The following is a 19,953-nucleotide window of genomic DNA, read 5'->3' as shown; positions in this document are numbered from 1 at the left end:
AACTAATGATATTGGTATATTAAGTGAGACTAAGAAGTTTCTCTCTAATAACTTTGAGATGAAAGATATGGGTGATGCATACTATGTGATAGGAATAGAAATATTCCGTGATAGATCACAAGGACTGTTAGGTTTGTCTCATAAAACATATATAAATAAAGTTTTAAAGAGATTCAGAATGGATAAATGTTCAACATCTCATGTTCCAATACAGAAAGGAGACAAATTTAGTCTCATGCAATGTCCAAAGAATGATTTGGAACGGAAACAGATGGATAATATACCTTATGCATCCATTGTTGGGAGTTTAATGTATGCTCAAACTTGTACACGACCAGATATTAGTTTTGCAGTTGGTATGCTTGGAAGATACCAGAGTAATCCAGGATTGGATCATTGGAAAGCTGTAAAGAAAGTTTTAAGATACTTGAAAGGAACGAAGGATCACATGCTTACTTATAAAAGATCTGATCATCTTGAGGTGATTGGATATACAAATTCGGATTTGTTGGCTGCATGGATACACGAAAGTCTACATTTGGTTATGTGTATCTTTTAGCCGGAGGAGCGATTTCATGGAAAAGTGCGAAGTAGACAGTCATTGTTGCATCCACCATGAAGGCTGAATTTATGGCATGCTTTGAGGCCACAGTTCAGGCTAATTGGTTGCGGAATTTTGTTTCAGGACTTGGAATAGTTGACAGTATTGCCAAGCCGCTGAGAATTTATTATGATAACTCCGCAACCGTCTTCTTTTCTAAAAACGACAAGTATTCCAAAGGTGCTAAACATATGGAATTGAAATATTTTGCCGTTAAAGAAGAAGTTCAGAAACATAAAGTGTCAATAGAACATATCAACACTGATCTTATGATTGCTGACCCTTTAACAAAAGGGTTACCGCCCAAAATATTTACTGGTCATGTTGTAAATATGGCATTATGTCTACCAATGAATGATGAATGTTGTTATTAATGCTTATTTGACACTCTGAGCTCATTGAATAAATAAAGTTTCTGAAATTTATGTTTTCTACTTTATGTATATGCATGTAAATTATGTTGTGGAAAACAAATTATGTTGTTATTGATGAAAATGACATTATGTTTGAACCTATTATGGATTTCTCATTATAAAGTCATATTAAGGAGAAATGATGATATAGTAGTACATGGAAGGAAATGTGTCGATTGAAATGACATGTAACCGCCATGACTCTTATTCTTTCTGTATCCTTGATTTTGATTAATGATAGAACCAATTTATGTAAGGCCTTTTAAATGCGCATTTATGTAATTATTAAATCATGAAAGTATTATAAAGTGACTTACATGACTTAGAGTTTGGGTTTTATACCCGAATATGATTTAATAATAATAATAGAATTAAAGGGTTTGTTGGTTAACATGAGAATAAATATCTAATGATACCTAATGAAAAACCTACATCTGATGGAGATTGGGAATTAAGGTCAATAGGGTTCTGTTTCTGCAAATAATAGTAGTCTCACTGTTAACCATCACGAAAGTGTGTGACATGAACGGAATTGCTAAGACATAGATTGGGACAAAGGAGATAAAGTAATTGTTCAAGTAGATCACTTATGGATCAAGGTAAGAGCCTATTCCTTCTTGATTGTATGAATGTGTGTGAGAATCATAATATGAAAAAATCTGTATGTAAACATGAATGTATGAGTTCATTATCATGTTTTATTTACATTTTAAGCTTGAAAAGAATAAAAAATAATAACTAATTTTTATACTATAAGTTCTTATCTTTATCTTTTAACTATAATTTGTTGGTTATGTTGGTTTGAAGGGAATCATATTATTTGTGTGTGTTCTTGCCGGTTGACTTGGTCGCCGGTAGACTTATGCAGGCGAGCTCGGACTCCGTCTGTATCGTGGTAGAACTCGTGCTTTCCTTAATATCTGGATGTTGTTCCTGTTGAGACAGAGGGCGCCCTAACGTCCGATTGCACTCCGACGATCAAGTCAGTACAAGACTTATAAGAAACAAGAAGTATCTAATATAATGCTTAGTAAAGTGTTAGCCAAGCGTTAGAAACATCCTACCTTCACCTAGGGTTTCAACCCCTTTTTATAACCACACATGCAGCAAATGCACTTGAAATAAGCAAATATTAACTGACAATAAGCACATTATCTTATATCTCTAACAGAAAATCACCTGCCACATGCACCAATGACCTTTAGGTGCTAAACTGCAGGCCACACTCTGTTATACATACACCTCCCTATATTTTTAGGGTTAACAACAAATATTTTATGTGCAGCAAATAAATAAAATATCTCTTTATATTTTATATTATATCTTTATAAAATATCTCTTTATATTTTATATTTAAACACATGCAACTTGAATTTAAATCATAGCACATCATAAGAAAACTAGGCCCATTAACCAAACAGGCCCAACACCGCTACCTTGACTCTAAGTCCATGGCCGAGCTGACCTCTGCCCCGAGAACCGAGTAGTAGCCGGTCCAAGACCGAGGACCGAGTAGTAGCCGGTCCAAGACCGAGGACCGAGTTCCTGTCCGGTACAAAAGTTGACTAATATCTTTCATTTAGATCGAGTGATATCCAGTGATGTGTGTAGAAGAGAAAGAGAGGTAGGGGTGGCAAAGCGGGCCAGCCCGCCCCGCACTTGGCCCGCAAAAATGTGGGGCGGGTTGGTCCGCCCCGCAAAGTTATTGCGGGTTAGAATTCCCGACCCGCACATAAGAGCTGGCCCGCGTTTTTTTTTTTAAATTAAATATTATTTTTTTAACATTTTGTTCTTAAAAAATTGTCAAATTAAACCTATATATATGTTACTATCAAATCCAAAAAAAAATTTCTTCCTTTTCAAACATAGTCAAACATAAAAAAATTAAACATTAAGATAAATATCAAATATCACTATTCTTCCACTTCCAAAACATTAAGCATACCTAATTCCAAAACATAAAACATAAACATAAACATTAATTAAAAAATATTAAACATAAACATTATTGACATTCTTCCATTTCAATAACATTGGATGTCGCCTTAGAAGAAATTTCATCCATTTTTTCATAATTATAATCTTTCCCGTCATCTACACACATTAAAATAATGACATTTTTTTTTCTTGCGGGTTAGCAGGCCAGCCCGCCCCGCCCCGCTGCTGGCCCGCATGGGCCGCGGGCTAATGCGGGTTAGAGGGTTGAAAAGGTTAGCCTGCCCCGCGTTTTTTACTTGCGGGCCGCGGGCCAGCCAGCATGACCTGCCCCACTTTGTCATCCAAAAAAAGGGATTAGCTTGAACAATGTTTTCCAAATTCTCCCTTAAACATAAAGAACCTTGAAAGTTACATAATGTGTTTTTTCATTTTAGTCTCGCTTTTGTCTTGAAAGTGATAAACTACTTTTTTTTTTTCTTTTTCTTTTCATTGTATAGTTAATATATTTAACACAATATAATACAAATAAAATAATATTAAAATAATCTAAATACAAATATTAATTATTACATAAATTTAACTAACACAAATATTTAATAATATAATAAAATAATAATAATTAATAAAATTAATAATAAAATAAAATTTTAATATAACACAAACATATATAGTTATTTATAATAAATAAATTATATAATAATATTATTTAATATAAAATTATTTTCTTATTATAACTTTTAAATTATTTATTTTTATATAACAGTTTATTATTTTCATAATTTTACATATGAGTATTTTTCATTAAATAAGTCGTATTTTATTTAAAAATAATTATTTAATATAGTACTAGAAAACTCATATTTTGAAAGACAAGATAAATTTATAATCTTATATTTTATATATTTAAAAAAAAATTTAAAACTATCTGACAATCTTCACTTCACTTACAAATTTCAATTAAATTTTTCAACTTCCACCCTAATATATCACAATCTAATGAGAATGACCTTGTTTACACTTTCTTCCCAAATTCTTATATATCCACCTCCTCAAATTTTCATATATAAAAAACCCAACCTTTTTATTAGAAAAAAATTACACCCTTACACTTTCACATAAAGGAGACCATATACAGGAGAGGAAAAAAAAAGTAAAGAAAAATTAAAATGACTTCTGTATTCTGTTTTTTTAGTTATAGTAGTTTAACTCTTTACTTTGTCCATTTTGTTCTTTCAATCTTTTCTTCAAATTTTCACCTATTTCCTTCCGTATTGGAGGACCGTTCCTTTTAGCGGCAGTAAGTGGCGTCAAGAAATGGGTCGCTGCCGTGCGGCGTCGGCGTCGGGCCCCGCCGACGATGACCCCAACCTCAGGTTGCTTTCCTTTTCCGATTACTATAAGCGTTTTTCTTTCCATTTTCGCCTTTCCACCTTGTTCACTGTGAAATTAATCGAGCTTGGTGACTAGGGAAATTATCTACAAAGATAGGGTTTACAATGTCGTGCTATGGAACGTGCTTTTCAACTCTCTTTAATGCTATACTCGCGTTTTTTTTTTGTTTCAATTTTGACGTGTGGACTTTGTTACTGTGAATTCAGTCAAGCGTTAAGGTACAATGCTCTACTTAAAATAATCGAGGGTTTCGAGTTTTTCAGAGACTTGATTCACTGGACTTAGGAGGAGGTGTCATTTCATGTGTTCTAACAATATAAACAGTGCATTGTTTAATTGGTGATGGAGAGGATTTGGGTGTACAGGATCAGGGTTTGAGTTTGCAGGGACTACATACAATCTTTATTGATCAAAGAGAATTTTCTCTGTTTTGTGTGTGATTCAGGCCACTACTAGGAGTTCTATACATTGTCAGTTTTTTTCCTGACATAAAAGATAAATGTATATCTTTTTTGGTACTAGAATGATTTTATTTCGTTGTAGATTTTGTTTGTGGGCATGCCCATGGATACATTGAAATTCTTCTTGAATGCTTCCTACTAGCTGCTACATAATTTTGTTGTAATGTTGTTTCTTTCGTTGCTTTCTTTTTTAGATTAAAGAGAAAAAAGGCTGCTCTGAGCACCGAAAATTCAGAAACTTTACCTACAGGTGATTTTGTTATGATCACATCTCATGGCTGCCCTCTTTTCCAAAAGGTCCATTTGCGTATTCTTTGACACTTTTTTCTAAATGTGGTAGGCCAAGGAATAGCTAATAGCAAGGTATCTCTTTATCACTGTAATTATTGCAACAAAGATATTTCGGGGAGGATTCGCATCAAGTGTGCTGTGTGTCAAGATTTTGACCTCTGCATAGAGTGCTTCTCTGTTGGTGCTGAGGTGACACCCCACAAATGCAATCATCCGTATCGGATTATGGTAAGCCTTCTACACATTGTTACTTTTCTTATTTATTGTACTACTACTGTCATAGAATTTGCATCTTCATATTTTTTTCTCTAAGATATTGGCTATGAATTGTAAAATCAGAGAAACTAAGAACTAAAGATTAAAGAGTTCTTCTGTCATTGATTTTCTGAGTCTCTCAACAAGTATTTATGGTACAGAGATTAGAAGCAGTTATGGTAACTGCTAGTAACAGAGTTGACAGTTATGATATCAGAAAAGTCAACTATAATACCTGAAATGACTGCTATGTTAAGAAACTGCAGCTGACATAACTAACTACAGTTGGCAGGGCAGAGACTAATCTATTGCTCACATAAGAAGCTATAACACTTAGCTAATGTACAATCCATTATACTCTATTATTTTTTTTTCAAAGGCTAACGTGTTTTTCTGTTGTTTATTTTCTGAATCTCTATATTGTACATGCTAACTGCTTGTAACAGAATTAACTGTTATATTAACTGCTTGTAACAGAATTAACCGTTATATTAACTGCTTGTAACAGAATTAACAGTTATATTAACTGTTTTTAAGACAGCTAAGATGAACCAAAAAACAGCTAGGATAACAAACTGCAATTGACATCACTAACTACAGTGGGTAAAGGCTAATCTATTGCTCACAACAAAAGTTAAAACACTTAAAGTGTGTTTGGATAGTGAATTTCACAATTTCAAGGAAATATAAAAGTACATTAATTTGATTTTTTTAATTTAAATTGTTTCATTTTCAAATGCTTTGTTACGATAAGACAATTCATATATATTGAGCTTTAAAGTTTTCTATCAAACAACATATTTTGTCATAAAGCTATTCGAATTCTCTATAAAAATGAATTATACTCTAAAAATTCTCCATCCAACACATTATTAAGCAAATATTCAATCACATAGACTCTTATGAATGATTCACAAAAGCTTCTTCCTTCCGTATGGTGCTTGTCTTTCCTTATAATAAAATTTTCTTTCATCAAAAGAAAGGTAGTAGTTTGTTGCTTGACAAACTAGATTGTTAGTAGTTTGTTGAATAGTTACTTAATCAGGGACATAATTGCATAATGATGATAACTTTTATTTGTAAATTTTTTGCATTATTGCATAAATGACGATAGCAATTTTTTTCCTTTGAATAATTTTTCTGAATGCACATGATATTTCTTTCCTTTGTCTTCACTTTATGGTCTTACCAGATGATAAAAACTGAATGGGAGTTCTCAACTTTCTTGATATGCATGCTACCATAATAATATTCTTGTGATAAAAGTAATAAAAATTCCTTGTGTATGAAGGTTCCAACATATGTGCATCCATGTTCAATGTTAGTATATTGACGTATTAATTTAAGTTTTAAAGCATTTTCTTTTTGGTACAGGATAATCTATCTTTTCCACTTATATGTCCAGATTGGAATGCAGATGAAGAGATGTTACTTTTAGAGGTATGAGATTTTAGTACGGGGAAAACTCCTGTGTTATTTTTTTTCTTTTGCTATATGTTAAATATTGTATCCTAAATGATTTTTGTCTTTTTATATTACTTATCACATGTTATCTAAAATTGTGTTTCTAAATGAATTTTTCTCATAGGCCATTGAGATGTATGGATTCGGGAATGGGAATGAAGTTGCAGAATATGTTGGAACAAAAAGCAAATCTCAATGTATTGACCACTATAATGCTGTATATATGAATTCACCATGTTTTCCTCTCCCTGTAAGACAATTTGAGAACCATGTCATTAATATAATACGTGCAACCATCATTTGAATGCATAGTATAATTGTTCATATGCACACCCAGGATTTGTCTCATGTTATGGGAAAGAGCAGAGACGAACTCTTTGCCATGGTTAAGGTACATGAAGCCAAAAAAGGTTTGTTTCTCAAGAACTAAAAATCATAACATTAGGAGATTTTGCATGCAAGACTTGATTAGTTTGTTTCATTCCATGACTTTACATGCATAATATGTAACCAACTAGTTGAATTGATAGGATTTAGGAAGTCATAGAGTTGAAAGAAATAAATGAAATGTATTTCTGAGTTGTCTTTACAAATGTGATTACAGTCTCAATTTATAGACTGTTTACAACATAATTAAGGAAAGAAATGATAGGTAATGAAAGCAAGAAATAATAGGTAATTAAAGCTATACAAATCAAATTAAATCACTAAAAGATACCAAATATGTCCTAACAAATAGAGAATGAAATCTGCACTTAATTACGGAATAATTGTCTCCTAATTATGCAACACACCCTCTCAAGTTGGTGAATGTATATCTATCATTCCCAACTTGCAAGTAAGATCTTTGAACTGTTTTGTGGGAAGTCCCTTAGTAAACATATATGCTAATTGAAGTCTTGAAGGGATGTACTCGGTAGCTATAAGACCATTATCCAACTTCTCCTTAATGAAATGTCGGTCTATCTCTACGTGCTTTGTTCGGTCATGTTGAACTGGATTGTGTGCAATACTGATGGCGGACTTATTATCACACACCAAACCCATACGAGCTTCATATTTTATTTTGAGGTCATCGAGTATGATCTTCATCCACAATAGTTCACAAACTCCTTGAGACTTGACTCTAAATTCTGCTTATGCACTTGATCTTGCAACTACATTTTGTTCTTGCTCCTCCATGTCACTAGATTTCCACCCAGGAACATGCAATATCTTGTGGTGGATCTCCTATCAACAATTGATCCTGCATAGTCAACATCGGTATATATTTTCATGGATATGTTTTCCCCTTTTTTGAATAGCAATCCTTTCCCTGGAGAGGCTTTTAAGTACTGAATAATTCTATTTACTGCTTGCAAGTGTATTTCTCTTGGATCATGCATGAATTGGCTAACCACACTAACTACATAAGCTATGTCTGGCCTAGTGTGTGATAGATAAATGAGTTTTCCCACAAGTCTTTGATATTGTGTTTTCTCCACCTTTGGATTTTCCTCATCATTCCCAATCCTATGATTTTGCTCTATTGGCACTTCAGTGGTCTTGCAACCCAACTTACCAGTATCTTTGAGAAGATCAAGGATGTATTTTCTTTGAGAAATAAAGATGCCCTGTCTAGAGTAAGCAACCTCTATCCCAAGGAAGTACTTCAACTTTCCAAGATCCTTCATCTCAAATTTAGCAGTCAGTCTCTCCCTCAAAGTTTGTTTTTCAATTTCATCATCACCTGTAATAATCATATCATCTACATAGACCAAAAGTAGAGTAAGTTTACCATTTTGAGAATGTTTTATAAACAGAGTATGGTCACGTTGGCTTTGTCAGTACCCCAAAGGTACCATAGCTTGAGTAAACCTTCCAAACCAAACACAAGGTGATTGTTTAAGACCATATAGGGTGTTCTTAAGTTTCTACACCTTATTCCCTTCATTAATAGCACCATAACTAGGTGGAATCTCCATGTATACTTCTTCCAAGCTAACATACAAGAAGGCATTTTTAACATCAAATTGATGCATCTCCCAATCAAAGTGCGCTGCCAGGGAGAGAATAATCTTAATTATATTCATTTTTGCCACTAGAGCAAAAGTGATGGAGATCAAGATCAAGAAGAAATATAGGCCAAAGATCAAGGACAAGAGGAGGTAGAGGCCGAAGTTGAAGAAGCTCAAGAAGTCATTAGCTTACCTTATAGGCTTACAAGGAGCAAGTTTAAGGAATTAGGAAGTAGTGGTAGATTGTTTTCTCTTTTTATAGTGTCTCTTGTATAATGTTTAAATACATAGTCTTTAGGAAGGTGCTTAGAGGGAAACATTAGATATCTCTTTTGTAAAGCATCTTTAGGCTTTAGCTTAGAAAATTCTAGAAGCTTAGGCATTAGCTTAGGAGAGGCGTTAGCTTAGGAGACTCTTGAGTAGCTTAGGGTACAAGCTATTGTAGCTCATGACCGGCCCTTGCTCCTATAAAAGGAGGGCTTGGGTCCTTCATAATTCAGAATTGGAATTTGTAGTATCAAAACTCTCCCAAATTGGTGATTGAGTGTAGTGTGAACTTGTCTTCTCCTCTTCCTAGTCTCATCTTGAGAGCCTTGGTTCCCTCAAGTGGCGACAATTCACACTTATCTTGGAGCATTCATACTTCAAGTGGCGTGTTCATCAACCAAGAACTTCAACCACATAAGTCTTCTTTCTTCTCCATCTTCTCCTTTCATTTTCATGCTCATATGAACTCTAAAACATGTCTTAGGTTCTTTTCTAGCAATTTCATTCGGTGCTTTTGCTTTAGCTCATGATTTGTTCGTTTCATCTTCTCTTTTGCTGGATTCAATTGGTTCTTCTTCATTTCCTATTGATTTGTTCGGTGCATTTCATTTCCTAAGCAATGTAAACGGTTCATTTGCTTTCTTACCTCTTTTAATCGGTTCAATTGTTAAGAAATGGGTCTTCCATGTGAGTTTGGTGTTTGGTGCAAGTTTTGGTGAGTTCTTGAAACATAGAACATTGATCCATTTCTATAAAAGTGCCTATTCATTCTCCAACTCAAGTTGATTCCATAAAATGTCAAAGAATCATCTATATCTTGCTATTGGAATCATATCAAAAAGTCTCCCCATAATCAATCCCATAGGTTTGAGTATACCCTTGTGCAACCAACCTTGCTTTATACAGATCTAGTGTGCCATCAGACTTATACTTAATTGTGTATATCTACCTACAACCCACTGCCTTCTTATCTTTTTGTCTCTCTACAATCTCCCAAGTCTCATTCCTTTCTAATGCACTCATTTCTTCATTCATGGCTTGAATCCAGTTCTCATCTTTTAAGGTTTCTTGGACTGATGTAGGGATTCTAATAGAATCAATAGCTGAAAGAAAACTTCGGTGGTGTTGCACAGAAAGTTTTTTAGTAGACAAATTGGAATATAGGATATTTGGCACAAGATCGTTTTTCTTTTCCCAAGGCAATGGGTAAATCATCTAGGTTAGGTTCAAAAACAGGATTTAAGGTGTCCTCAAGAATCTCACGCGTATGAGTTCTTACCTCCAGTTCGGACAATTGAAGTTGTTATAAGACCAGGACGGGTTCTTGTTTGCTGATATTGTTTCCCAACAAATTTGTCCTTATTATTCTTCTCTGGTAATGATTCTGGCGCAGGGTCTTTGTCATTCTCCTTAAGAATGAAATCCTGCAACAAAGGAAAAGGTGACAACTCAAGGACCTCAGCTTCTTGAATACTCTCCTGAAGCTGAGAACTAGGAAAGAAAGACTCTGTTTCATGGAAGGTGACATCCTTGGAAACATAAAATTTACGATATTGAGGGTGATAACATTTGTACCCGTTTTTTTGGGGGCATAACTGATGAAGACACATTTGATGGCCCGATGATCTAACTTACCCCCGATAAGGACTATGAACATGGACAAAAGCACGACAACCAAAGACACGATTTTGAATACTAGTCAAAATGGGAATAGAAGGATAGAATGTGGTCATAAGCTGAATAGGAGTAACACCCTCTAGAGAACCCGAGAGGGTAATCTATTAATCAAATAAGTAGTAATCAAGACAACTCCCCCCAATAAGATCAAGGAACATACGTTTGGAAAAGTAAAGCTCTAGTAACCTCAAAGAGATGACGATTTTTCCTTTCAGCAACCCCATTTTGTTAAGGAGTGTCCACACAAGTTAATTCATGAACAACTCCATTTTCTTTAAGGAACTTGGAAAGGTTTTGGTTCACATATTCTCTTCCATTATCAAAACACAATCTCTTAATTGAACTTTCAAATTGTGTTTGAACCATTATGTAAAAATTTACAAACAGGTGACAAACTTCAGACTTATCTTTCATGAGGAATATCCAGGTAACCTGAGTACAGTCATCAATAAATGATACAAACCATTTTGCACCCGAGATATTAGGAATAGGTGAAGGTCCCCATACATCTGAGTGAATAAGATCAAAAGGTTTAAGACTTTTATTACCTTTGGGAAGAAAAGTTGTCCGATGGTGTTTAGCAAACTAACAAACATCACAATGAAAAGACTCAGCAGACACTTTTGTAAATAAAACAGGAAATAAGGATTTTAGGGTACTAAATAGAGGATGACCAAGACGTCTGTGTTGAAGCCATATCTGAGAGGATGACCAAGATTCAGGGCCTTTTTGAAGATTAGAAGTGTATGGTTGTAGTCTAGCACACTTTTTATTTTCTTCATGGTGTAAATAATATAATCCGCCTTGCTCTTTAACAATTCCAATAGTCTTCCCAGTGGCAAGATCTTGAAAAACACAATAGGAATGAAAAAATACCACTACACAATTTAAATCTTGGGTAACCTTTTGAATAGACAAGAGGTTATTAGATAGTTTGGGAACATGAAACACATTTTTTAAAGGAAAGGAAGGTTGAAGGTGGATGTTATCACAGGGGGTATTGGAACCATTAGCAACAGTAATATGTTGGTTAACAGATAAAGTAGTGTAGGATGAAAAATAAGAGGAATGAGGTGTCATATGATCAGTAGCACCAAAGTCTATAATCTAGATATTTTCAGTACTAGAAGCATTAAAGGATAAGAAATGAGAACTCTTACCACTCATAGTTAAGGAACAATAGCTAGATGTCTTACTAAGGGAGTCTATGAGAGCTCAAAATCAACTAAGCTTTTGCAGATTGGCAAAATTTGGTTTTGTTCACAAAAAAAAATTGTCGAAATTTTTTTCTGGCAGCGGTTTACGGCGGCGGTGGTCAACGGTTGGCAATGGTAGTCAACGGTACAAGGTGGTGGCTAGTAGAGAGAGAAAAAAAATAGTTGCATCATTGAAGACGGCCAAAAAAATAATTGTAGCAATGAAGGCTACTTAAAAAAATAATTGCAGCAATGAAGGCTGTCCAAAAAAAAAAAAATTGCAGAAGCATCCAGATTGAGAGCTCTGATACCAAGTTGAAAAAAATAAATGAAATGTATTTCTGAGATGACTTTACAAATGTTATTACAGTCTCAATTTATAGATTGTTTACAACCTAATTAAGGAAAGAAATAATAGGTCATTAAAGCTATACAAATCAAATCACTTAAAGATAACAAATCGGTCCTAATAAATAGAGAATGAAATCTGCACTTAATTATGGAATAATTATCTCCTAATTATGCAACACATAGATATAATATATAATAGAGATATTGAGAAGAAAGTTTGAGTTTCTCACTTTGGCACCCAAGTTTGTTTTTGTTTTTTTACAGCACTTTGGCACTCAAGTATATATGTGTGTGTAGAAAGGAGCAATGAGTACATTGATAGAAAATAAAGCAAAGCAAATAGTGTGTGCAGATGGCGACGTGCTACAATTCATAATTGGGAGAAGACAACATTTTACAATTACAAGTTCATATAATATATTATCTAAAGTTTTAATCTAGTACTTCCCTTCAAGCTGAAGCAAGTTGATCATTCAAGTTGACATAATTAGTTGAAATTTCCTTGGCCAGAATCTTCTCTCGAATAAAACAATAGTCAATCTTTATTTGTTTGGTTCTTTCACAGAACACTTAGAGGTGATGTGAATGGTTGTCACACAAAATCTTAACTCTTGAAGAAGTTGTTTAATCCATATCAATTCACTAATGATTTTTCATAATTCTATACTTTGCTTTTGCATTAGATTGTGCAACAACAATTTGTTTCTTACTCTTCCATGAGATAATATTACCTCCAATGGGTATACAATTCCTAGTAGTAGATCTCCTATTTATAGGACATCTTGCCCAATCAACCTCACTATACCCCCAAAGATTTGGGTATTTCTTTTTCATATAACATATGCGGGCCTATAACTCTCTTAATATAAATTAGAATACCAATCACAACATTTTGTTTATCAATATGGGGAGCTTGCATAAATTGACTAACAAAACCTACTGCAAAAGAAATGTCAGGTCTTGTGATTTTGAGATTAGTGTTTTAAAAACATTGAAAGAGCACCAACAATCTTAAGAATCCTCACATGCAGTGTTAGAAACAATAAAAGAAGAGTTGGAGTCCTTACTAGTCATGGTTAGAGAGCAAGTACTGGAAGAAGGCTTATTGAGAGAATCCATGAGAGTGTTTAGGTGTTCAGTTTCAGCTTGAAGGGTAGGTAGTTGAAAAAGCCTTGTCAATACTTTTAGAATAAAAAATTTATTGATTTGCCTTTTTGAGGATTGACCCTTCAATTTCATTAAGCGATTGGGCTAAGCAATTTTCTTTAGTGTGCCCAAGTTTCTTCCAATAGGAGCACCAATGTTCTTAAGTGAGTGCCTTTCTAGAAAGCAAGGCAATTCCCTCATAAAATGGCCCAGCGAGTCTTTTCACCCATGACAATGTAGAATACTTTAGAAAGAGGGAAACTTTTCCTTGCCAAGAATTTGTGCCATAACAAGATTATTATCAAGATTCAATCTTGAGAAGAACTTAAAATCTTGAGATCGTTCAATAACTTGAGCAAAAGAATAACTTCGCCAGTCGGGGAACGCATTAGATATTTACCTAAACCTGTAGGTCCTTGAGCAGATCCTACATTAGCTCCAAGACGTTGGTCTCTAACTAGAAAAGTAAATGCTTGAGCTTGAGAAGCTTCTGGACCAGTGGGCCCATAAAACTCACTAGGATAAGCGTTATTACAATTTTCAAATGTCAAATTTTGATATTGGTTTAGTTCAATCCACAGACCCATTAGGATTCCATAATACTCTGCAATAGAGAGAATTTCTTGTTGATGTGAGTTGATTTTAGGATTGCACATTTTATTGGTTGCTCTTTATTTGAGATTTTTGAATTAGCAATTTAAGGTGAGAACCCTAAGAACATTCTCACTGGACACGAACTTAATCAAGTGGTTAAGTAAGTGTGAAGGTTCACTTCAGAAGGGCAAAAAGAAAAGACAATTATAAGGTGACAAATGATGCAGCGGAATTAGAGATAAGGAACAATTAAAGAGAACCAACAATTTAAAGACAACATGAAGGAACATAGAGGAAGGGGAATGGAAGGCGCAAAAAGGAATTGAAAAGGTGAAGAGATGAAGAGAACTTATGGGAGAAAGGAAGTCACGCCACTTGGAGTAAATGGTCTCCAAGATGAGTGATGCAAGAGCCGTCACTTGAGATATTACCCACCCAAGATAAGACCCAGAGCTGCCACTTGGGATTTACCCACCCAGATAAAACCCAAATAACTCAGAGTACTCAGACTCACAAATTCACTCAAGCAGAGTTTCTTTACTTCCAATTTCAAGTTGAAAATACATGACGCAAGACACCCTATTTATAGGATGGGGTGCCTTGGTGGGCAAGATGGGTGAAGGGTAGAAATGGCAAGGGAGAGGGGCTACCTAGGGTGTTGACCATGGTCAAAACTGCACCTTTAGGCAAAGCTTCTAGAAGGTAGGTTAAAAACCCTAAGTCTAGGTGCCTTGTCTTGAAAAAGTGGGCTTGGTACAAACCCATTTCGCTAAGTACACTCCCTTTTATGCTATGTGAACCTACTCTAGCGTATTTTGCTATTTGGACCCCCAAAGTGAGCTCATTTATTTACAAACATGTTTTTGTCTTTTAAAAAGACCAGAAGAAAGAACATTTGGTATTCTGGTCTATGCCCAATTCTTCTTTTGGTAAGGTCCGTCTGATCTTTGGTGGGGTCTTGACTTGATTGCTGAGATGACTACTCACAGTGTAAATTGTCTCGAGTCCTTGGTCATCTTCTTGGCTACTTGGATTGTATCACCTGTTTTGCACCAAATATCTTACTTTCTAACTCATAGCAAGTAGAGATATTCTGTTTCATAGAGTAAGTATTTCCAAGATATTCTCAAATTTCTTGTGCACTTGAGTAGAACATGTATTTTCGATTGATATGTATAGTCATGGCCCCAAAGGAACTTTATGATACATGAGCTATAATTGTCTCAAATGTGAAAATTAGGATTAGGATTATCCTAAGATACAACCTCCCTTTCAATATGATTAAGCCTATGTATTCCCTTCAATGTGTCTTGGATGATATGAGCCCATTGAAGGTAGTTTCAAATGTTGAGGCGATTATCTTTGGGCAAGTGCAGAAGATTGACATTACTTGATGGAGAAATTGTAGTGGATAAGGAATTGGTTGCTATGCCAAGAAATTCCTTTTTTTAATTACCAAACAGGTTAGAAACCAACAAATAAAAAAGGAAATGTGAACAATACTCCTTCGAAGGAGATACAAAAATTGAGGCAAAAGGTCTAAATAGATTTGAAACTGTCACCTATAGGCAACTTGGATGCTGACAAACAGTGGCTCGTGAAACTTGCGTGCAGACGCTCATGGCTGCTTCAGTGCGGTGTGACTCTAGGTGGCGGTGCACAACTTGGTGTGGTTGCTAGTTAGAATGGATACTCTGTTGGCGACAATGGCGATTGAGATTGTGGTAGTGAGACAAGAATTGGTGCACTCCAAACAACTCTAAAAAGATAACCACAACTAAGTTGGCAACAAATAAGATGTGAAAGCATAGCATCCAAGATTTGGTTCTTTAAATTCAATTATAAACTTCTGATTTGGATATGGAGGACTATAATTGGGTTTCAGGCTCTGAGCTTTATCATAGATTTCTTAGAAACTGGACTTTAAGCGTAACTCAACCTAAAAAATTTGGCTTAATAAGGTGAGGTTTGCACCCATGCTATAATTTAGCCATATTTCTAGTTGATGTGAGATCTCCAATAAGATAATGTTTCACTTACCTCTTTCTCTAGGTTGTCGTAGTGTCCTTGACCAAGAAACCAAAGCATTATTGATGCGGACCATGACAAGTAGTTCTTTCCTTTGAGTTTTCAATAGTAATGTTAGGTGTTATAGAAATAGACAGAATTGGACCAAAGGAGAAGAGTGAAGACATGTTTCTTGGTCACGAAAATTGTAAAAAAAAAGTCACCTTTAAACAAAGGACCAAAGGAGAAGAGTGAAGACTCCTGCTCATCAATGACCGAAAAAAGATAACACCTAACTGTGAGTTTACTGGAAAATAATTGGTGGAAAAAAATTAATGGCTGGTGTTGGTGGTGGACATCAGTGGTGGCAGACAGGGATGGCCAATGGCAGCAGGTTCTGATGGAGAGCGGTGGACGGAAATAGAGAGCAGAATGGGAATTGTACTTGTTTTGATTCCAACATGAGATATTCAGATGACGAGTCTGAGTTGCTCACTTTGTCACCCAACTGTATATTATATATTATGTTATACACACACATATCAAAAAGGGAGCAATGAGTATGCTGCCATAAAAGATAGCAGAGCAACCTGTGGCAGCAGGCTAAAATTCATAATAGAGGAGAAGAAAACACTTTTTGATAATTACAAGTACATATAATATATTATCTAAAGTTTAAATCTAATTAATAGAAGTGCAATTACAAACATGTATTCATTTAGAATCTTGTAAATATGTTAGAATCCTACAGATATAGTACCTGATGATATTAGGATCAATTAGATGATTCTGTATATATATTATTAGCCTAAAATGGGATAACTGAATACTATAATTAGGTTTTCTCCCCTATAAATTAACTAGCTCAGTTGAGATCTAAACACACGAAATTGATCATATGCCTTCTTTGTTTCTCTGTTCTGAACATATACAACTAGTTCCATGATTTTAGTTGGAAAGGACTTAGCTTAAATAGGAGGAGCAGGAGGAGGAACCTTTTGTGAAGGGGAAACCTTCAAAAGAGATTTCTCTCTTTTTCTTTGTAGTAATGCCCATTACATGTGTTTGGTAATTTTTGAAAATTAAGTTCTTTTACTAACATCCTAGCACTTGGGGAATCCACCACCCTTAAAAGCTAGTAGTTGAGGAAGAGAAACAAATACTTAAATACTCCACTGAGCATCTCATATACTCAATGTGGGACATAAACACACCCAAAATACCCAAGTTCCTATTATTGTTCTACATTTTAAAACCCATTACATGTTATTCCTGCAGAATTTTCTCCAACTGCTGAGCTTATGCTGAAAGAAGAAGCTCCCTTCTCTGATGTAGTAAGGTACAATTCACCCTTTAACTGTGATTATTTGAATCAATCATTTATGAATCTGCTAATTCTTTGGCGTAACATCTCAGCTATGAAGAAACAAAGAAGGAAGAAATCAATAATCAAGCAATCTCCAGGTTAACCTCAGGTACTAACATATGGTGTGAGAAAAGTCTGTTTTCATCATTTTTGTACTGAAATTTTTATTGGGTATAACTTGTATGCATGATATGGGTTCAGCATGTGGCAAATCTTACTCAAGTACAATTAAGAAGGCTTCCAACTTGAGCCAAAGTAATGATGAAGTCAAGGTTGAAGGTATGTTTTTTTGAAGAATGCTGTGTGAAATACTGCCTCTTCATTTAGCATTGAGTTATTATTTCTTTTGGTATGTTACTTTCTCTTGAAAGAACGTAAACATCGGCTAGTTTAGGAATTTTGAATGACTAAATCTAAACTCCATATTTTAAAAGTATTTTTAAAGATCATTTTTCTTAAATGATTATTATTCTATAATTTGTGCATTGAGTGATAATTTTTAGATCAACACACTTAGGAGTTTTTGTTTCTAGAATAAATTGATCATTATTTGAGGATTGAGTTATTCTAGAACCAATTTGATGTCACCAAACTCTCAACAAATAGGAAAATATTTGACATTCCTAATTTGGGGTTGGACATAATTTCTCAACAAATCCAAACCTCACCAAACTATGGGACAATAAAATTTTATACACCCGCAACATTTCTTTGGGTTTGAAAGTTAAAGTTATAAGCTGAAGAAACTTGATACCAATTTTTGTATCAACGACATACTACTAGACCAAAAGTTATAGCTGATAGTTAGGGTTCAACTCTTTCTACTTAAGAGAGTAGCAATTCAAGTGTTATGATTTGATTGACATGACCCACTTGACCTTTGTCACATCACAAGACAATTGAGGCCACAAGACAATTCAGTTTTATTGCATATCTAAAAAATTAGGTAAATCATTGAAAACAAATTTGGGCTATCATGTTACAAACAAAATGGAAACAAGTTTGTATTTACATGTTTGGCGGCATGGACCTTGAGCTTCCGAAAATTATACATAAATGTTAATGGCATACACGTTAGTGGCATAAACGTTAGATACACACACATACAAATAGCTGAAGCTGCACGGAAATTCTTTGAAAATATAAAAGACCTGAATGAAACTGAATCTTGGAATATGAAAAGATGCAAAAATTCTTCTGTTGTATTCCCACACTGTTGCCTTAGGAATCCTCCATGAATAGAATGAAACATATCCATGTAGCAGCAAAATCTTGTGTACAACTCGAGTGAACATATCGTGTTAAGGGATATCCAATTGAATCTCTCTGGCAAGCCACAATGCAGATGATATGTAATGTATTAAGAAATGGATTTTAAGCCTAACTCAACCTTATAAAACCGACTTATAAGGAGATGTTTGCACCCACTTCTAAACTATGAAATGTTCTTATCTGTAGTCGATGTGGGATCTTCAATACACCCCCCTCACGCCGATGCTGCCAACTCATGTGTGAGACTATATAATGAGTGGTCCGATAACAATCCGATAACGGGTGACCTGATTAGCCCAACAAACTCTTGCTAGGATAGACTCTAAATGACTCTGATACCATATTAAGAAGTATACCTCAAGCCTAACTCAATTTTATAAAACCTGCTTATAAGGTGAGGTTTGCACCCATTTATATATTATGAAATGTCCTTATTTCTAGTCAACGTGAGATTTCCAACAATATGAATTTGCAAGTCATTAATATTGGGTTCACCAAGTTTATCCACCCAATATATAATACAAGAACGGAGGCTATGCGACAATAGAGAACGACAACTTCTGCTGTCATGGCATCATATCAACCAATTGCAACATTATTTCCCATCAATGCAACAAATGCAATGATATAAGATTTGCTTCTATCGTTTGGAAACTAGCAGTCTCTCAGAGATATGTTGAACCAATATTTTTTTTGGAGATCTGGTTGTTTTGACTTCTATGAACTCTTCATTGTTATCTTCCCCCAATGACTAAATCATATGGAAGTCTAGTCTTACCAACTTTGAAGTATTTGCATGCAAGAAATTCACCTAATCTACCAGTAACTTTCACTTGAGTAGCATCAAAGGTACTAGTTTGTAGTCGTTCTCTCTTGCAAAAGGCCGGCAAACTAAAATGAGCATCATCCAGAGATTCATCTATAGTTTCACCCAAACCAATAGGATCATAATCAACATGGATACTAATAGTAGAGGGCTGGCAAGTTTGATCTTTATTAAGAATTAGACTTTAAGCCTAACTCAACCCCATAAAACCGGCTCATGGGGGTGAGGTTTGCACCCACTTATATACAATGAATTGTCCTCATCTCTAGTCGATGTGGGATCACCAACACCCCCCCCCCCCCCCCCCCTCACGCCGAGAATGACAGCTCGTGCGTGGGATAACATATTATGAGTAGTCCGATAACGGCCCGATAGCGGGTGGCCTGGTAAACCCAACAAACACTCGCTAGGATAGGCTCGAAATGGCTCTGATACCATA

General features: G+C 35.0%; 1 protein-coding gene across 1 annotated transcript in view; it reads left to right on the top strand.

The window, feature by feature from the left end:
• The first annotated feature begins 4,099 nt into the window (after positions 1-4,099).
• Positions 4,100-19,953, top strand: part of ADA2A (ADA2 2A) — a 37,275-nt gene continuing 21,421 nt past the window's right edge. The window contains exons 1-9 of the mRNA XM_068634222.2: positions 4,100-4,325; positions 5,000-5,055; positions 5,146-5,324; positions 6,726-6,791; positions 6,940-7,065; positions 7,153-7,225; positions 17,329-17,389; positions 17,467-17,525; positions 17,618-17,695. Of these exons, the coding sequence (XP_068490323.2) occupies positions 4,267-4,325; positions 5,000-5,055; positions 5,146-5,324; positions 6,726-6,791; positions 6,940-7,065; positions 7,153-7,225; positions 17,329-17,389; positions 17,467-17,525; positions 17,618-17,695 (757 nt within the window). The 5' untranslated portion in view covers positions 4,100-4,266. The remainder of the gene's footprint in view (positions 4,326-4,999; positions 5,056-5,145; positions 5,325-6,725; positions 6,792-6,939; positions 7,066-7,152; positions 7,226-17,328; positions 17,390-17,466; positions 17,526-17,617; positions 17,696-19,953) is intronic.

Source organism: Phaseolus vulgaris, chromosome 6, assembly GCF_051622355.1.
Source record: "Phaseolus vulgaris cultivar YP4 chromosome 6, ASM5162235v1, whole genome shotgun sequence".
NCBI lineage: Eukaryota > Viridiplantae > Streptophyta > Magnoliopsida > Fabales > Fabaceae > Phaseolus > Phaseolus vulgaris.
The sequence above is the reverse complement of the archived record's forward strand: the minus strand, read 5'-3'. Positions and strand labels throughout refer to the sequence as shown.